At 46.3% G+C, this 21019-nt stretch overlaps 1 protein-coding gene across 1 annotated transcript in view; it reads right to left on the bottom strand.

Annotated features, from left to right (window-relative positions):
- The window catches only part of GPR179 (G protein-coupled receptor 179), a 65358-nt gene that overhangs the window by 6050 nt on the left and 38289 nt on the right, over positions 1-21019 (bottom strand). The window contains exons 3-10 of the mRNA XM_054995678.1: positions 20361-20478; positions 19549-19772; positions 18309-18377; positions 16420-16529; positions 13439-13677; positions 10813-10951; positions 9603-9708; positions 3607-3753 (exon numbers count right to left, since the gene is read on the bottom strand). Of these exons, the coding sequence (XP_054851653.1) occupies positions 3607-3753; positions 9603-9708; positions 10813-10951; positions 13439-13677; positions 16420-16529; positions 18309-18377; positions 19549-19772; positions 20361-20478 (1152 nt within the window). The remainder of the gene's footprint in view (positions 1-3606; positions 3754-9602; positions 9709-10812; positions 10952-13438; positions 13678-16419; positions 16530-18308; positions 18378-19548; positions 19773-20360; positions 20479-21019) is intronic.

Here is a 21019-nt window from a genome sequence, read left to right as displayed (position 1 = left end):
TTTATAAACAGTGTGGTTCTATGGGCTTGTTTGCCTGGAAGCCATGTCATGCTGCCTGAAACTCCTTCCATTAGAACCAAGGGAAGCTGGTGAAGGGTTGCTAACTCCAGCTAGGGAAATTCCTGGAGATTTAGTGGGGGTAACTATGAAGGGGAGAATTGGGAGAGGGATTTCCCCTCAAATCCATACAATAGAGGCTGTCCTCTCAAGTTGCCTTTCTCTCCAGCAGGGGAACTGATCTCTGTGATCTGGAGACCAGTTATAATTGAAGAACTCCAGGAACCTCTTGGAGCTTGGCAACCCTAGATTGTGGTCTGGGGTCTGTATGTGTGTGAGAAAACTGCACCCTGTCCAGGCTTACAGGCATATCTCCCTTGTTCAGTGCTGAACCTGGGCACTGATTCCTTACCTTAATTAAACCCTACTGATCCATCTAGATTTACTGTAAGACAGAGCCTTTGGAATATCCTCTCCCTTGAGGTTTGCCTAGTGCCTACCTTAGTCTCCTTTAGGTGCCTGGTCCAAAACATTTCAGGCTTTTGAGGGACTGTTTCTTTTGTTTTTTAAAGCAAGTTTTACGGTCTCATTATTTTACTGTTTTTATTGATACCATTTTAGATTACTAAATATTGTAATGTTTTGCTTATTTTTGATACCACTCTGTAATGATTTGCTTGTTTTAATTTGAGGATCCGATTACACTCCATTCACTTATCGAGCCCCTCCTTTCTGCAGAGGCCTGCATTTTAACTAATAATGACAACTTTAAAAACCCCACATTAGCAAGCAGAAATAAAACACAATGGCATTACATGCAAAACATTACAGTTGTGTTATGCTGTTTTTGTGCTCTGGGTTGTTTTATTATTGATAGTTCTTATGATGACATTTTAATCATTTCTTGTAGTGTTTACTCTGTGAGCCGCCTCAAGTAGGTCTCTGTGGAGAGACAGCGGATGCATTTTCTAAAAAAAATAATATAGTCTGATCCTGCCACTGGAGATTTCCTTCACTCACCCTTTGCAGCAGCGGACCACTGACTTTTCAAACTGATCTACTGCCCATGGCAAAACAGTTCCAATAAGCAGATTACCACAAGTAGTGATCCAGCAGGCCTTGAAGATTTTGTTTGTAAAAGAGGAAGAAAGTAGCATAAGCCAAACTTGTCAAGTAAGCCAGCCAGGTAGGAAACTCCTTGGGAACTGTAAGGTATTGTAAACTCCTTGCAGGAGGAGCAGAGTAGGTATATGATTATTGCCTAATCCTTTTAATAAATCCAGCAGTGTGTGTGTTGGGGAGAGGTAGGGGGAGCCACCAGCAAGTGGGTGTTTTCACATGTTAGAGCAAACAGCTTTGAGAAACAATGGCCCTGAACAATGAGCCTTGATTTTCAATGAAGGCAGATCTAGGAAGGGAACAATGAACCTCCCAGTGCGATCTGCAACCCCTTGCCACTTAGTGGACTCCAGCCCAGCCTCTCTTTACCAAATCCCCAAGGAAGAAAATGTACTTTCACACTGCAGATGCAAAACTGCAGCGTTCATACTTCACATTAGGGTAAAGACAGGCAAAGCAATTCATAAAGCAGCGCGGCCAGCTAGGGAGCACAGCTGCATGCTTTAGAGTGTTCTGTGTTAACCTGGTCCATGCCTTTCCCATTCAGGTGCAAGAGTGAATCCCTCATGTCCATAAACAAGGGGTGGATATTGCCTGGGCAAAAATGTATGTATGCACAAACAATTGCACCCAAGGTCTGAATTCGTCTTCCAAATGTGTTTGGGTATAAATTTGAGGCTCATGAAGCTGCTTTACCTTGTCAGACCTTTGGTCTGTCGAGGTCAGTTTTTATTCTGACTGGGAGCTGCTCTCCAGGGTCTCAAGTAGAGGGGTCTTTCCCATTATCTACAACCTGAAATCTTTGGATGCGCCAGGACTGAAGTTGGGACCTTCTGCATGCAAAATGGTGCATTCATGCCCCATACCTAAACTAAGGAACCCATGCAGTTGCCTTATATTAAATCAGACCGTTGGCCTGTCAGTCAGTACTGTGACTGGCAGCGCCTCTCCAGGGCCTCAGATGGAGCCTTCCCCATCATTTATTGCCTGATCCTTTTAACATCACAAGCCAGAGATTGAACTTGAGACCTCCTGCTTCTAAAGCATGCTCTAACCACTGAGCCATGGCCCTGTCTTGTACCTACATCATACTGTGTAGTAAAGCTATGTGCGATCCATCTTTCAGTTATAAAGCTGCCTTATACCAAGTCAGTCATTGGTCCATCTAATTTAGTATTCTTTCTTTGGATGGTGGTCATTCCCCAAAGCTGTCAAGCCAAAAAATTTCCCAGCCCTGCCACTGAAGATCCTTCCATAACTGCAGATGCCAAGGACTGGACCTGAAACCTTCATGAAAGCACATCTTCAGCCCCAGTTCTCTATAATTCCCAGAGGCTTTTCATAGCTTAAGATCATCTGGGGATCCGTCTGGCCACGAGTCCTTAACCCACCTCCCACCATCCCCGTTTTCTTCCCACAACCAAACTCACAGGAAACTGCAAACCTTGGCTCCAAGTCATCTATAACATAGGAGATCCAAATGATTTTTATAGCCTTCAAAGCAGCTTTTGCTGAGAATGATGTAGGGGTTTGATTCTCCCCAGTGTTGTTTTCTCCTATCCGAATTTCTCCTCAAAAATGCTGCACAATGCCTGTACCTTTTCTACTGCAGGATTCATAGCGATTGGAGTATGGGGGTGGTTGAAATCAGGAAAATGGTGAGAAGAAAGGGTTAAATAACCCTTCTCTCCCTGCTCCCCCCCCCAAGCACTGCTCATGGCATTAAAACTTTAAACAAAAATCATTGGAAGGCCCAATTCATGCTATCCACTGTGCACTGCGGGGTCTTTGCATCACTAATATAGCATGCACCACCCATCCTAGCCAGCTCCACTCAGTAGATCACACAGCTTTTTCTGTTTTGTTTTTTGCAGCTGCTGGGAACAGGGCCAGCTTCACCCAGGGGACAGAGATCAGTGGATTTCCAAATCAAGCTCTCGTATTTTTCTCTCTATAGGCTCTGTCCCACATTCTGCAGCCAAATCCGACCCTGGACCTAAGTTTCCTTGGTAGTGTACAGGTTGTTAGGCATGGACACTGGCACATCTTCCTAGGAGACTGCACAGCCCTCTCTTCCTTCTGAGCCACAACACAGCAGAAAACTGTGGCAGCTAAAGCAGTCACCCTACATCAGCCATTTTGGCCCTGAGGTTGTTAGAAAAGGAACTTAGAGAGCAGGTCTACTCAACGGGGCTTACACGCAGGGAAGAGTTCTTAAGATTGCACTGTAAAGCAAGGTTGGGAAAGGCCTCCTCTTGAGATTTTAATGCCAATCAGAACAGACCAAGCCCAATGGTCCTTGGTTGCCTCTGTTTCCACCTAGACTCATTGAGTGTTTGCTCTCAGTCATCCCACCCGTTCCCGCTTTGAGGTTATTTAGGGTCCTGGGAGGGGATTAACTTCAGGAGAAAGACTGCAAAAGGCAACTCTTACTCGGTACAGTTTCTGGCATAGCTAGCGTCAAAAGAAGGTCCTGAGTGTTCCACCCACCCGAATGTCATCGGGGTCAAGGCTGTGTTCGCTCCAGGCTGATGTGATGCTGCTGTTCAGGTAGGAGCCCGAACGCCTCATGTCTAGTTCATCCTCATACACCTCGGCGGCAATTTCCTCCCGCAAGGGCGACCCCACGTGCAGGAACTGTGTTGGGAACACGGAATGGGAGAATGCTGAAAATGTCCACTGGAGTCCATTATGGATAATGTGGTAGTGTTTAACACGTGTTATTTATTGTAATGTTGGCAGGGAACATTTAAAAAAAAAGATACCAGACAGACACAAAATACTTTGGCTTGAATCTGGCCATCCTTTTCACTCATTCTTGTCCTTTCACCTCCTTTTACCTCTCTGTCATAGAAAGTTTTTGTACTTGGCAGATAGAGGTCCCAGTATGGTTGCTAACCTTCAGGTGAGGATCACAATTGCAACTGATCTTCAGGCTGAAAAGATTAGAAAATGGCTGCTTTGGAAGGTGCACTCTATGATATTATATACCCCACTAAGGTTACTCCCCTCCCCAATCCCCATCCTCCCCAGGCTCTGCCTCTAAGTCTCCAGGAATTTCCCTACATGTAGTTGGCAACCCTATAATAAATAAAAATATTTGTCTCACTGGGGAAACAGGTGCATCAATAGGCTACACCAGCGCCGGATCTAGGTTGCCCACGCCCGGGGCAACCCTTGCCAGCCCGCACGCGCGCTCCCCACGCTGCGTGATGACGTAACTTCGGTGACGTCATCACGCAGGGCGGAACGGAGGTAGCGTGCGGGGCTGGGAAGCCACCCGCGCTGTTTGCCTCCCCGTAGGCGAATGGTGCGGGCGGACTTGCAGCCCCCTGTGCTGCCTTTCGCCTGCCCCGCAGGACAGGGGGCGGCCGGCTGCCCCCTGTCCTGCGGGGCAGGCGAATGGCGCGGGTGGCCCCGCAGCCCCCCATGCTGCCTTTCACCTGCCCTGCAGGACAGGGGGTGTGTGGAAAGCCGTCCACCCCCTGTCCTGCGGGGCAGGCGAAAGGCAGCGCAGGGGGCTGCAAGGCTGCCCGCACTGCTGCCTGCGCCCTCTGGCAGCTGGCAGCTGCTCCCAGTGCCCCCTCCCTGGTGGCGCTGGGGGCAGACTACCCCCCTGCCCCCCCTCGATCCAGCCCTGGGCTACACACAAGTTTCCACCGTGGGGCAAACACCAGCTGCCCAAGTCCTTTTGGTAGGGTTGCCAGGCCCCCTCAACCTCCCGGTGGGGGGCGGATTGGTGCCTGGCACTCACCTTTCCAGGGGAGGGGATGCACGTGTGCACGCTCCTGCAAGCATGATGATGTCACTTCTAGGAAGTGATGTCATCATGTGGCGCACCCGCGTCCCTCCCCAGAGCACACCCACACTCCACAGGGGCTTGGATTGGGGCAGCTGCAGAGGGCAGTAGCACTCCTGGCCTCTGCAGCAGCCCAAAACGGGCCCAATCTGCGCCAAAACAGGCTCGTTTTGGGCCCACTTTGATGCGGATCGGGCCCATTTTGGGACGCTGTGGACCGCAGGAGCGCTCCCACGCTCCGCAGCGGCCCCAGTCCAGGCCAAACTGGGCCAATCCAGGTGGCTGCTGCGCACGGGAGCGCACACAGAAGATGTGTGCCCCCCCACCAGCCAGGTAAGTGGGGGCGGGGTGTGAGGGGTGGGGGGCAGGGTAGGGTATCTCTACCTTTTGGGGAAAAGAGCATAGAGGGAAAGGGTTAATCCCTTCCTCCCCCCCCCCATATGCCATGGTCCCAATCCTGGCTGCTAGGTTTGCCAACTCTGGGTTGGGAAATTCCTGGAGATTTGGGGATGGAGCATGGGAAGGGTGGTGTTTAGGGAGAGGAGGGACCTCAGCAGGCTATTATGCCACTCTCCAAAGCAGCCATTTTATACATAATAACATACATAATAATAAAAACATCTGATTTATATACTTCCCTTCAGGATAACTTAACACCCACTCAGAGCTGTTTACAAAGTATGTTGTCGTTATCTCCACAACAATCACCCTGTGAGGTGGGTGGGGTTGAGAGAGCTCCAGGAAGCTGTGACTGACCCAAGGTCACCCAGTTGGCTTCAAGTGAAGGAGTAGGGAATCAAATCCAGTTCTCCAGATTAGAGTCCCGCTGCTCTTAACCACTACACCAAACCGACTGGAGATCAGTTGTAATTCTGGGAGATCTCCAGACACCACTTGTAGGTTGGCAACCCTACTGGCCCATGCATCCCTCAGAATTCATTTTTGACCCGGAACACTTATTGTTTGTCTGGTTTGACCTGAGCAGGGCAAACCCAGAAAGTGTAGTCAGGCCTTCTGTCTTACTAGGAAGGGATGGAATTGGTGATGCCCAGATAATGGGGATAACCAGTTACCTCATAAGAAGAGCCCTGCTGGATCAGACCAGCGGCCCATCGAGTCCAGCATCCTATCTCACACAGCAGCCAGCTGGTTGCCTTGGAGGGCCAACAAACAGGGTACAGAGACCAAGGCCTTCCCCGATGTTGCCTCTTCCAGGTGGCGGACATTTATTGAGCCCCACACAATTGCCTGTGGGTTGCTTAGGACTGCTGTCCCCTGGCAGAGTTGCAGGCTGCACTTGTATGAATGAATGTCTCCGTGGGGAGTGAGGGAGGGCAGCTGAGATTTGCATAAGCCTGGCATCTCAAAAAGGACTATTGTATTTGCATGAATAGGAAGAGGTCCTGCAAACATGCAGCCAATGGCGGATTAACTTATTTGTAATTTTATACCCCTCTTTTTCTGCCACTCAGGACTCAAAACAGCTTACACCATTGTTCTCCCATCTTCTATTTTATCCTCACAACCTCCACTTTATGAGTCAGGTTAGGCAGAGAGTGAGTGACTGGCCCAAGTTCACCCAGCAAGCTTCCACGACAGAGTGGGGATTCAAACCTGGATCTCCCAGATCCTAGTCTGACTTTCTAGCCACTACACCATGCTGGCAAACTGGTAGTTCTACTCAAGGGATGATGGCCCCTGGCTTAGATAGCTTTAAAAGGAAATTAGACAAATTCATGGAGGACTGGCTGAGCAATGGTTAGTGGAACTTCCATAAACAGGGGCAGTATACCTGTGAATACCAGGAGTTTGGGTTTAACAACAGCGTACAGCTCTTTCCTTTGTGATCTGAATTTTGCACTTGCCTTTTCTGGAAGTATCTGTCTAGGGACCACTGAAAAAAGCCTAGGTGGATTTTTGGTTATGTCCCTCCTGGGATCTACATAATGCACTTTATGTGTCCCAGTGCTCCACTGTGACTTCAATTTCCAGCTGTCTTTATGGCTCTGCTCTTCAAACCACCATTATCCTCCTTCCTCTAAGTTCTTACGGTAACTCCAGCCAAAATCCCACTTGAGAGTGGGATATGGGAATTCAAAATTAGGAGGTATCTATCTAGGATTCTTCTCTGCAGACCCTTCCCATTGGAACAGGCAGAATAACCAAGGTTGCTCTCTCAACAGGGTATTTTGACATAAATTGCAATCCTAGGCAAAGTTAGACCAATGGGTTTAGACCAGGGTTCACAATCTTCACATGGGACCTGGAGATTTCCTGGAAATGTAATTAATCTCCAGAACACAGAAATCAGTTCCCTTGAAGAAAATGGCTGCTTTGGAGAGTAGGCTCTACGGCATTATATCCTGCTGAGGTTACTCCCCCCCACAACTCTGCCTTTCCTAGGCTCCACCCCCAAATCTCCAGGAACTTCCCAGCCCTGATTTGGCAACCTTAGCTTAGACTGGCATAACTGTGCCTAGGATTGCAATGTAAAAATGCCTTTCAGCCATTTTTGTATAAGCTGTTTTCACATGCATTATGGGACTACACGGGGATATTTGTGCCATGCACAGCTCTATCCTGCTTGATCCTCACAACAATCCTGTAAGGTGCAGGTAGATTCACACATATGTAGGTTTGATAATGTATGAATCAGTGAGCTTTGCAGTTGCACAGGACTGGATCGACTCTACTACATTAGTTTTGGTGAACACTGTGAGTTTGCGAAATGAATATTTTGAGTCTTTTTCAAAACTACTGCAAATTCCAGGTTTGGAGAATAAGTGTAATTTCCCCAGATGTAAATATCTGGTACTTTACCAGCCATGGGATTAATTTAGTAGACAGTGCTACTGACTCTGAGCCTGAAGAGAGAGATTTGCTGATCAGCTAGAATCACTGAACGAAGCAGCTTTATGCCAAGTCAGAGGGTTGGTCCATTCAGCTCAATATTAGTTGTTAAAGAAATAACACTGCCTTCTACTGAGTCAGACCCTTGGTCTATCAAGGTCAGCATTGTTTGACTGGCAGCAGCTCTCTTGGGTCTCAGGTTTGAGATTCTTTACACCCCTTACTGCCTGATCCTTTTAACTGGAGGTGCCAGGGACAGAACCTGGGACGTTCTGCATGCCAAGCAGATGCTCTACCACTGAGCCACAGCACTAGCTCTAATCTAATGGGCATATGAAGCTGCCTTATACTGAGATAAGCATCTTGTCTATCAAGGGGTAGTTCTGGCTATGCTGAATGGCAAGCAGCTCCCTCCAGGTTTTCACTTCCTCTGATCTTTTTAACTGCAGATGCCGAGAATTAAACCTGATGTCTTTTGCAAGCAAAACAGATGCTCCGTCACTGAACTGTAGCCCCTCCCCTCTTCCTGCCAGCAGCTCTCCAGAATTTCAGGCAGAGAAAGATGATCTGTAGCACCGGCTACCTGAGATCCCTTAACTGGAGCTACCTGAGACCTTCTGTACCCTAACCATGTGTCACATAAATAATGGGTATGTAGACAGTCCATTACATGTGGCTCAGAGGTACAGATCTAGACTCCAATGTGTTCTTTGCTCACTGCTAGTCTTAGTCTCACAGGAAGTGACCAACACATGCACTGGAACATGGTTCTGGAAGGATATTGCTTCCCAATGGGCAACTTGCATGTGCCATCAGGACTTCTGAGTCTCTCTGATTGGTTCTCTGAACTTCTGTCTCCTCTACTCTTGTTCTTCCCTTCTGCCATACCAATGGTACTTTGCAGGGCTGCTGACAATGGCTACTGGTGCCCCACCCCATATACAACATACACAGTCCTGCACAGAAATGTTCTAACTGGGAAGTGGGAGGTTGAAAGCCATTGCATAGGACAGGTGCTGGCCCCTGTGAGAACACAGCATGGTGTGAAGTGCTTCACCCTACAAGTAAGTCTAATAGGAAGGGGGGGGGCTAATGGCACTATTCTCCCTGCTACATACCTTCAAGCGACTCTTTTGTCAAGTGTGTCTTGAGATACCACTACTCTCAATAGGCTTCAGAACACAATCACTGTCCAGATGAAGGTCCATGTAATTTAACATTCTGTTTCCAACAGTGGCCAGTTAAATGCCTCTGGGCAGTTCTTAAGAAAAGAGGGTGATTTCTATTACCTGTTATTTGTCCCCAGCCTCTAGTAGTCAGAGTATACTGCCTCGGTACAGGGAGGTTCCATTTAGCTACTGTGGCTGAGGGAAGGCCTCTCCTCTCTGAGTTTGTCTAGTGTGCATAGCAAATGTAAGGATGGTGCCTTAAAATGAACAGCAAAACAAAATTAACAATAAAAACTTGGGGTGGAGAATCAGTTTGGTCTCAAAAGCCATTTTAAATTGAGAAGTGTTTGCATTTGGTTTCAAAAGCCATTTTAAATTGAGAGGTGTTTAGAGGCATTCTAACACAGATGTAGAACCTGGAACTACACATAATTAATGGCAAAAGAACACTGCTTGACCAATAAGCCCCAAATGCTTACCCATAGTTTGCAGAAGTAGAATTCAAATTTAGGTATTTGCAAGAATCATACCTCAAATAAGCAGAAATGAAAACCTGAAATCTCATGATTTTTAATGCACACAATGAAATTTTAAAAAATATTTTGGAGGAGCTGGAAGAGAAAAGAGAACAAGCTCTTATTTTTTGTACAGATTCTGCAGGCTCATACCTTTGGGATGAAAAGAAGTGCCAATGTCAATGTGGTCGTAATGTGCGTGTGAATAAAAAACAGCAGCAATGTCCAGTCTGGATGCAGGGAGGGAACCATTAAAAACCTACAGCCAGAAATATATACAATAGAGAGTTAGAAAACAATACATCTCCTCTTAGAATGATAGCAAATTAAGTTTAAAACAACTTATTTTAAGCATTTTTCAGCTTCATCTGTCATGAATATTGTTCCTCTTTTTAGGCTTCGCTTACTTAGCCACATTAGTCCATGTTACTCTAACCCAGAGATTGGACTACTGTATTGCACACCACATAGGGCTGCCCTTGAAGACCATGGAAGCTACAATTGGTACAGAATGCAGCATCTAAATTGCTGAACATATCAATCCAAGTCCGCCTCCACCCATATGTGCCTACAAGGCAGGTCCAACAATCAGACCAGGGATTACTAGTAGCTTTTTCAATCAGCTTAGTAAGAACTGTTTCTCCTTGAGTTTGGTCAGTGGTCACTCCTATGTCATGGAACCAGCTTTTGCCCCGATCTGGCAAAAATGTTGGAGATTCTGTAAAGCAGAACTTTCCCAACATGTGTTTGATGGCTCATGATGAGTATTGATCTACTTTTTTAAAACTCCTCTTTCTGTGACCTGAGATTTTAGTTGGTTTTAATCGATGTAAACTCCTTTAAGTCTGGTCATTGGGATATAAATATTTTCAATATACAGCTGAATTTTTGGTAGTTCGTGGTACCAGCGTTAATTGCCCTCATAATACTGTTCTCTAAATCCATATTTAGCAATTTTCCTAAACATTTCACACATATCATCCACACAACAGCTCTGTGCTGTAGGCCAGTATTATCAACCTTATGTTGTAGGCGAAATGCACAGAGGCTGAGATTTAAATAAAAACCCTGTCCTTAAAGAGGAACAACATTTATTTAAATATGAGCTTTCATGAATCACAGTTCACTTCTTCATGTAACTGGAGATCCTGTTTAAGGGGGAAGATTAATATGATGGAGAAGAAAGAATTAAGGAGAGAATGAATTCCACCGCGAACCTTCCAAATGTAATTACGCATAGGGAAAAATGGTAAAAAGGATTTCTTCACTCAGAAGTCACCCTCTTGTCCCCCCCCCCATTCCTGGGCTATCAAAGCAGCAATATCTGAGGTCCCCAACTCAAAAGTCATTTATCTGTTCTTACCTGACAACATGGAAAGCGGCAGAAACAATCAACTCATTGTGGAGGGCGATACCCATGTAGCGTGGCTCATGGAAAGCAGAAGGGACGGTCCGTGTGGCGTAGCAGAGAAAACTTCCCCAGAACAAGAACAGCATCTCCGCTGGAGGATAGTGGAGAAAGGGGGAAGGGGAAATGAAAAATTTCTGTGGTGGCAAGATTCTAACTGCCTCCCCATCTCTTCTATCCCTCTCAATTTCTAAGACAGAGAGGGGCTAAAATCAAAGTTGGCTAGAAGCCATTCACCTTTACCCTTAAGGCTGACTCATCTCTGACTTCTGATTGGTGGAGGCTGGCTATAATGACTCAGTATGTGAGGATGACACTTTGTACATGACTAGAGGTTCTCTCAGAATGCACCAAGAAAAAGTTTCCTTGTTAATGTGTGACTCCAGAGTTTTCTGCAACAAGGCTGATTCTACACGCTCTTAAAGGGACAGCCCACTCACCAAACACTGGCAGCTTTTCCACAGGAATCCAGATGTCTCCATTTGCAAAATGGTTGCAGGGCATTTGGCTTCCATTTTTTTGGCGCCTTTTCTGGGAATACACTTTTCGTGGTCACAGAAAAGGTACCGAAAAAATAGAAGCCAAATGGCACTCATATGTTTTGCAAATGGAGACGTTGCCAGCATTCTGTGAGTAGGCCATCCCTTTAAAGGTGTGTGGAAATGGCCTGAGGAGATATTATTGATCCCTATTCAAATTCATCACAGATTGGTTCTTTGGCTGTTCCATCAGTGGGTGAAATCTGACAACAGACTGATAGAATTCTCTCTGATTTGTCTCTTGGCGGAACTTGCAGCTGAGTGTCTGAACCTGTTAGTGTCTTATATTGCATTCCCTAAGGTCAGTAAGTGACGCCTTGCCACGCACTTGTCCAGCCCGAGGCTGAAGCTGGTTCCCAGTTCCCCATTCCCTATTTGTCAATCTAACCACAAATATTGATGATACTTGAAAAGCTCTGCACCCAAAATAAGCTTTGGACTGCCACAAACCATACATCTCCAGACTCAGCAGTTTGCCCTGCAAGAGGTCTGCTGCTGTTCTCTCGTCCAAAGCCTGGTTATGTTGAGGAGGGCAATGGAAGTGGGTGTGAGAAAAGAGAGAAGTGGTAGACTGGAGAAAATAACTGTGAATGGTTAAGAGAGAGTGGGTTAGATCCAGCCTAAATTTTCTACTAATGGAAGGGGAGGGGCAATTAACACCAATTCACTTCTCTCACTGCAACTCCCTCCCCATCCCATCATTTCTCATGGACCCTGTGGAGAAATGCCCTCCACTTTGAGCTACATCACCCTACTAGAAGTCCAGGGGCTGCAAAAACCCCACATTCCTTCCAAGAAGTGTTTCTGTTTGTAAAAAGATAGGAAACAGGAGAGGGTTTAATTGTTCTCAAGCATCCCTCATCCCTGCAGTCCCTCTCACAAGCTCCCCGTATTTAAGGTTTGGTTATACAAATGCTTCTAGACAGCAGAAAACCATCAAAGGACCATCCCAAAACTAGGCAGGACTGTGACACGTAGGAGGGGACAGAGACACGGAGATGCCAAACACTAGATAGTATCTCTTCCTGGGAATAACAGGAAGAAGAGGACTGGCAGTAAGGGGGGGGCAAACAGAGGAGATAAACTCTAGTCACAAGGGGAATGGGGTCCATTTTGGCCAATTCCATCGGGTGATAACTTGCAGGAAGGACACGTCACATCTAGGCTCCATCTTGATGGCTGCCATTACCATATGAAGCCAACAAAGGGCAGGCAGCTCAGCCAATGGTAATAGATAAGAGATAAAACAGTGTAACTTTAAGAGTTGCTTTAAGAGAGCATGTCTAGAGGAGGATCATAGGACTGCATATATGCACCTTTACTTTGTATCCTTGCTTGATCCATGGCTGTGCAAAGTATGTGTGTGGACATTTTCTTTATAATAAATTTCTTATTTGAATGCTGGGCCGCATTAAGCCCCACTTGACCATGTTTCTACAAAGGCATAGGGGTAAGGAGGCAATTGGTCAATAGATTGCTAGATCACTGGACCACACAAATAGTAGCTGATCCTGTGGTAGCTAATCAAAGCAAGTGGGAGATGTGGGCAGCAGGCAAAGCCTGTAAACAGTGACATGGATGGAGTGGTAGCAGCGCCAGCCTTCTTAACAGGAGATACTCCGAAAGTATAGTTATCCAGAGAGAAGTGAAGAACCCCTCTGGGGGTTCCAGATATCATGCCCCGCTAGATTTTTAAAAAGACCACTGGTACTGTCCTGTCTAATGATCAGGAACTGGGTGTTTCAAGGGGTTGGATGGAAGGACACACAAGGTAACGTGATGGGAGTATACAACCATATGCCAATGACTGTAGCAGCTTGCTTTCTGTTTGGTGCTTGCTGCAGGAGAAAACTTTACCTCGGTGGAAGACAGCCAAAAGGATCACAATAATAAATGTAAGTTCTAGGCTGTACTGCCATATTTCCATTTAGGGGGGGAAAGATGCTAGCAGGAGACATGGGTTCAAAATGAATGCCAACCCTAATGGGGATATTCTATGGCCCCGACCATGAAAAGTACCGGCTTAGGGATCTGGTCCTCACCCACAACCATCATGTAGTCCCAACGATCATGGTCACAGATGTAGAACTGGAGGCCATTAGGCGTCTGGGCTCTGACCACCAGTGGGATGTTCTTCTCTATGTTCTGCAACATCCCAATGGTCCAGGCTGCTAAGAACCAAAGTACCAACAGCAGGATCAAAGCCAGCATCTTGAGAACCCGCCCACTGGTCATGTAAGGGACTCTCTGGGCTGTGCGGGAGAGAAAGACCTTTAAGACCCTGCAGAACAGGAAGAGAGAGATGGTCTGAGGTTGATGAAATACGAACACATGAAACTGCCTCCTGAGTCAGACCATTGGTCTCTCCAAGTCAGTACTGTCTATTTTGACTGGCAGCAGCTATCCAGGGTTTCAGGTCTTTCATACACTACCTGATCCTTATTGTAAAAAAACTGGAGTGATTGAACTAAGAACATTTTGCATGCAATTCAGATGTTCTACCCCTGAGCCACAGTATCTCCTTAAATGAAGCTGCCTTATACTGAATTAGGTCATCCTTAAACATAAAAGGCGAACCGTGTTGTTGACGGCGCATATTTTATCCTGGTGCACATTTTATACTGGTGGCCAATAAGGCCTCCAGAGGGCGCTGCGGTGGTGGAACAACCAGATAAGCCAGCCCTTCACTCCAGAGGCCGGTGCAGCGGTGGGAATGTCAGGCTCCTCCTCTGGAGGCCACGCTGTTTTCTAGGGCCCGTTTTTTTAAAAAACGGGCTCTGTTGCTAGTTGATCTATAAAAGTCAGGATTGTGTACTTGAAAGCACTTCTCCAGGATTTCTGGTCTCTGACATCACCTAAAACTCTCTGTGGGAGATTGAACTCAGGCCTTTCTGCAAGCACAGCAGATGCTCTTCCACTGAGCCACAACCCCAACCCTAAACTTACGAATGGACGAAACCGCTATATATGGAGTCATGGAGTCAGGCCGTGGTCTTTCAAAGCCAATACTGTTTACTTGGACTGGCAGCGTCTCACAAGGGCTTCCATTAGATATCTTTCACATCAATTACTACCTGGTCCTTTTGATTGGAGGTACCAGGAATTGAACCTGGGACTTTCTGAATGCAAAACCAATGTTCTGCCACTGAACCATGACCATCCTCAATTTAGCACCAGACTCCTCATGAACATGGACTGCAGTACAGGTGAGACGCTGCCCCCTTCCAGCCATGCTCCGTTCCTAAGATGGACTGTATATATATATGCATATGATGTGGCACTGGAAAAGAAATCCTAGTTGAGATATCTAGAGGGAACCTCTTTGGCCATAAATTCATACAATATATAATTATTTTCTGGCATCAATGGCCACAGCATATTATGATGACTTTTAGAAAGATTCATGAAGGAAAGGTCCATCAGTGGGTATTAGCTGTGTTATACAAAGAGCGCTCCAAGTTCAGAAGCAGGATGCCTTTGAGTACCAGATGCTGGAGATAAAGAAATGTCTATCAGCATCTTGCATTCTTCAGAGGGCTCATCACCCTTTCCTATGTCAGGTGCTTCCATATGCATATGATTTTAAAGGTGTGCCTCCTGTGGAAGTACACTCACTGTGTTTTGGCCAGCTCTACAATTTTCTCCAGATTGAAGTCCAGGGAAACCCATTTTTCCTGTTTGTGTCAAAAATACAGCATTGTGCATAGTACTGATTGGCTGCGAACCAGTGAAATCACCAGTCCTGTTCCTTCTCTGAAGCATTTTTTCAATGTCCTACACCCAGGGCTTTTTTTCTGGGAAAAAAGGTGGTGGAACTCAGTGGGTTGCCCTCAGAGAAAATGGTCACATGGCCGGTGGCCCTGCCCCCTGATCTCCAGACAGAGGGGAGTTTAGATTGCCCTCCATGCCACTCAGCGGCGCGGAGGGCAATCTAAACTCCCCTCTGTCTGGAGATCAGGGGGCGGGGCCACCGGCCATGTGACCATTTTCAAGAGGTTCCGGAACTCCGTTACACCGCGTTCCTGCTGAAAAAAAGCCCTGCCTACACCTTAGTTCTGTTTGTTTGTTTTTTAAAGAAATGGCTGGGATGAACGTACATTTAATTGCATCAACATACACATGGTATTCCAATGTTTAAGAATAATTAAATAAAAAGTGGCCAGCCCATCCGAAGCATGAGGGAGTGTCAACACAGACTATGGAAGCAGTGTTCTATTTGCTAGACAGTTTGTCTGTCAAACGAGTTCTGAAGACAGGGAGGATTGGCTCAGCCTGCTGGAGAAAAAAACTGTCTGGGGGTGTCTGGATTTGTATAGTCATTCCCTCTCCCCAAAGTACATGGGAACTATAGTTGTATGGGGTAAGAGGAACTTAGAGAATCCCAATGGCCTAGGATAGCCTGATCATGCCAGATCTTGCAAGTTAAGAAGGTCAGCCCTGGTTACTACTTGGATGAGAGACCACCAAGGAAGTCCAAGGTCTTTACACCATCTCTGGTGTAAACCATCTCTGAATGTCTCTTGCCTTGGAAACGGTCACCATAAGTCAGCTGTGACTTGATAACACTTTACATACACAACAGACAGTACCCCTCATCAAACTACAATTCCCAAGATTCCTTGGAGGAAGAAAAGCAGGCATAAGTACAATTTCATAGTGCTGACGTACAATTTTCTATAGGACATCTCTCTGTTCTTTGCTGGAGTCAATTTGCTCATCTAAATGGACCTTTGATGAGGGCCATTTCCACACACGTTGAATAATGCACTTTCAATGCACTTTAGCAATCATTTGGAAGTGGATTTTTTGTTCCACACATGGGCTGCTTCCACACACGTTGGATAATGCACTTTCAATGCTCTTTGGTGATCATTTGGAACTGGGTTTTCGTGTGTGAAACACAAAATCCACTTCTAAAGGATAACTAAAGTGCGTTGAAAGTGCATTATTCAACGTGTGTGGAAACGGCCCTGGTTCATTTGTATGCATTTTTAATTGTCCCTCCCACCCCCAATATTCTTACCTGTACAGTTTGAGGGTAATGGTTCCATACACAATGGCAAAACCCAGCATACGCACCCAGCGCAGGACAATACAGCGGAAGATGCTTGGCTTGAAATAGAGGATGAACACCTACACGGAAAGAGAGGCCAGGAAAAGACTCATTGGTGTGTCTCTTATGAACCTCCCCCCAACCCCAAATGATATTAATCTGCACATGCATATATTTAAAAAACATCCAGTTTTCCAGCCTGGCCCTTTCAGCCAGAAAACAGTAGGAAAGCACAACTGCGCTCTTCCCAGTGGGAAAGGGGGAGATTGCATAAGACTATTTTCTTGGCTATCCTGGTGACCCAAAATTTACATCAGCAATCGATTCCAGTCATTTCCTCTAGAGAATCCTAAATCATTTACAATTAGGTTGTGTCAAGCCATCTGGCTGACTTTCTGCCTTTGGACTGGGGCTAGCTGGGTTCCTCAGGGGCCTTCACAGGCAGGGCACAATGGTAAGCTCTATTCCCTGTTGCAAGTCCCTAAAACATGACACTCTGGATTAATAAAGCCTCTGAGTACGAAGGTTTCTTGCTAGAGTGGCTAAAAGGCATCAGACGAGTATGGCTGAGTTTATTCCTTTTACTGCAGAAATTGGTTCTTCGCATAGGACTGGACCCAGCCAGCTTTTTCACTCAATCTCACCAAATTCTCCTCTTCACTATGACCCCTATCCACATCGATTTTGTCCATGCAGGGCTCATCATCCCCAGCATATCCTTTTGGGGGAGTCAAAGGAGAGCCCTCCTTCCCTTTTCACCAGCACAAAAACTGGTTGGATCCAAACCCACAGAAACCAACAACTTTCAAAGCTGGGTTTCCCTTCCCTTCCCTTCATGGCCTTCAGTGCCTACATACAAAGATAGTACTTTATTTCTCATCACAGCTGGCAGAAACAAATTATGCAAAATAAACCCTATAACATGCAACGTTGCAATGTTTGCATAATTCATGAACAGCCACACAACTCAACATTTTGGAGGGGGAAGCCTCTGGGTAACTGTTTCCTTGTCCCTCACTGGTTTTAGTGAGTGAACTGCAGGGCTGAGCCAAGATTTTTCCCCCAGGGGAAGTGATCTCTGTAGTGGAGATCACTTATGATCCCAAAACAATTCCAGCCTCCACCTAGAGGGTAGCAGCTCTAATGCTAACAATGAAATTTGGGGAGCAGCCTTTGGGCCTGAACATAGCTTGCCTCACCTGCTTTTTCCAGTTTGCTCAGGACTCGCCTAGTCTGTTCTTAAGCACCTCCACCTTGCTTCCCTGTTCACCTTCCCTTCCCCTTCTCTCCTCAACCTACGCAATTTGCACTGCCAATGCAGTGACAGATCAACTGGATCACCTGACTGAGGCCTAAATTAAGCTGGCTTGGCATTGAACACCATCGTCTGGTTAGGTTGCGCATTTTTATTTTCTAACAATTTCTTAGGTTTTGTTATAGTTGGTATACAAGTTCATTTTTGTTATGGTTTTCAATGGTTTTGCCGAGAAATTTATTTTCCATCCAGTTAGATGAAATCCTCAGAGACTGCCCCCCTAGCCCAAGGAATCTTTCCTGCCAAATTTCAGACAGATAGAAGAAAAAGTACCAGTTTTAAAGGCAGTTAAAAGCAAACCATGTCGCAATGAAAGGCAAACCACATGGCAATTAAGGGCACGACACAGGGAAACTAATGGCATTTGTTATTGCCATTCATTTTCGTTATCCTAATAAACACCAGAGTAATAGCTGCAAGTGAATGGGCCCTTTTTTCCTCCTCATGTTGGAAACATTATTAACTCCCTTTTGGGGAATCCTGGAAACAGTTCTAATGTAACCCTAGCCAAAGCAACCTGTTACGGTCCAACCCAGATACTCACAGGAAAGTAGAGAAGGAGCGAGCCAAAGAGTATTGTCTCCAGAAGAATAACACCTGAAGCCCGAATCCTCTAGGAAAACAGAAATAGATGTGAAATGTGGTTCAAAGCAAAGTCATCAAAGATAGTGGATCTGGAGGTGATGCTTATATGTAAGAGTCAAATGGGATAGTGGTGGTGAAGATCACTTGGAAGACCTTGGGGCCATGCACCATGTCCCATTCCTTTGTGCAGATCCCGTGCTTCTGCTCCAAAGCTACGCTATGCTCCCTATCACAGAATTCCAAAACACACACAGAAGTATCATTGGGACTCCTTGCTGCTTGAACCCAAAGGGATTAGCCCTACTAGTTCAGATGACCATCTAGTCCAGCATCCTGTTTCTTCCAGTGGCCAGCCAGATCCCCCAGAAGGCCCACAGCAAGGGCACAGAGGCTATAGCTTCCCCCACCCACATGTTGCCTACCTTGCAACTAGCATTCAAAGGTACCCTGCTTCTGAAAGTAGTTGGTCCCATTTAGCCAGCATGATTTGCAGCCAATGGTGGATCTATCCTCCATCAACTTATCTAAGCTTCATTGAAAGCTATCTGAGAGTTAATTCATATGTTACAAAGTTCTGGTGTCCTCCATATGGTTTGGTCCATCAGATACGTTCTGGGAGTTTTGTGGTCTGAACTTAATTCACAGGGGTTGGCTCCAATCTGCCTTTCCTGCTGATGAAAAAGGGAGGGGGGGTCTCCTCTGAACACCCAAAAAGGCCAAGCTGGGGGTCCTGGGACCAGCATGTACATAAGCCATATGGGATGGGGGCTGTAGAAAGGTCTTTCTCCCCAAACTCTGCACTAGCCGGGCTCCATCCCCAAATCTCCAGGAATTTTCCAACCCAAGTTAGAACACTGGTCTATCAAAGTCAGCCTTGGCTGTTTCCACACATCCCAGCATACAGTTAAGCTCACACAACGATTTCTGATGTCATCGCACCACAATCCCATTTTTGTGGTGTGATGACATCAGAAATCGTGCCAGGAAGATGTCCTCATTGCATGAGTTTAGTGCTATGCCAGGATGTGTGGAACGGCCCTTGTCTACTCAAGTAGGCAGTGGCTCTCCAGGGTCTCAGATCGGGTTCTGTCGCATCACCTGCAATCTAATCCTTTTAGCTGGGGATGCTGGGGATTTTACTGGGAACCTTCGGCATGCAAAGCAACTGCTGTGCCCCCAGTCAGCCACAGCCCCTTTACCTTGCTCTTCCTGAAGTGGTAGGAGACCAGCATGCTGAAGAAGACTGCCAGCATGCAGAAGGCCTGGAAAGCCAGTATGGCAGCCCGCAAAGACCAATCTTCTTTGATCAAACATGGGGTGTCATCGATGCAAGTGGTACATCCCTCCTGACAGGGACGACACTCCAGCAAATATCCAGGATCCACTGTCCCATATTGGCCTGCATATTGAGAAGAACTTTTCCCTGGGGGGAGAGGGGAATTTGGGTCAGCCACATATTCGAAAAGTGGTTGCCAGTCCCTAAAAATGCAGAATAAAGTGTACAAGATAAGGGAATGAGGAGACAAGAAAAGATTTGGTTGTTGTGGGTTTTCCGGGCTGTAAAAGAAAGAAAGGATTTCTTTCTTCATTTTTCTGCCCAATCCTAGATTGGCTCACTACTACCCAGCCAATCTAGTTGCCAACCCCTTTCACAAAGAAGAAAATCCCAGGAAAGCAGAGCTAAATCCCAGTGAGGGTCTAGAAATCATTAAGACAGCGGATGCCCTTTAGGATGGTAGTTTTTAGGGGGCAGCCACAGTGCAGTGCAGCCTCAAAGCTATATCCAAGCATCTTTTATGCTGCTGAGAAAGGAAGGGACTCCTTTGACCACCCAAAAAGGCTATGCTGGAGATTATGGACTAAAAGGCACATGGGACAGAGGCCCATGTGTAAGGAGGGGAATTCAGCAACATTGAGTGGGAAAGCTAGCTGGATCCGAGCCTTGGCATTCACTGCTACAAGGTTGTAGGAGATAACTACGTACAAGAAATTGGATAATGGTGCTACCTACCAGACCAGCCATTACTGGAGGAGGAGGAAGAGAAGGGCCTGCTTGCTCGGTAGAAACCTGGTTTACAAGGGCAAAGATATCTTCCAAGAATGAAGCCCTGGTTTTCCTGTGGAATGCACTAAAGAAAGGAAAGGAGGTTTAAGTTAGGCCTCTTCAGATATATCATTAGAGCCCATTTTAAATATGTGAAATGCTGGCCTACGCTCTGTTTTCAGAGTAACAACTCTTGAGGTTTCGTAAAGACGAATACATTTAGGCACATGACTGTTTTTAGGATAGTTTTCGTTGGCGCGTTGGGGCCATTTTTTTTCTTTCCTGTCTGCATGTTTTTCTTTCCTGTCTGCATGTGTTCCTTTTCCAACTGCAAAGCAAAATTACGATTCTTACTGATGGTGTAATCTGGGTCAAATCCACATTACTCATTCTAAGTCGCATGTTCCCCGCATTCCCCACGCAATCCCGAGTGCCGGTCACATTACCTCATTAAACAGATGCATTTCATTCGCATTTCTCCTGAATATGTGGTCACAGGTTTTCAACGGGAGTTTCACAGTGGCCGTGAACGGGCCAATGCGTAATTTACATGGTTTTTTTAAAAACCACCCCCCTTCCTGTCTCTCCGGCCGTTCCGAGAGTTCCTATTGGCTGATTCAACTTGC

The sequence above is a fragment of the Eublepharis macularius genome, chromosome 12 (assembly GCF_028583425.1).
Source record: "Eublepharis macularius isolate TG4126 chromosome 12, MPM_Emac_v1.0, whole genome shotgun sequence".
NCBI lineage: Eukaryota > Metazoa > Chordata > Lepidosauria > Squamata > Eublepharidae > Eublepharis > Eublepharis macularius.
Note: the sequence above shows the minus strand (reverse complement) of the source record. Positions and strands in the feature narration are given on the sequence as shown.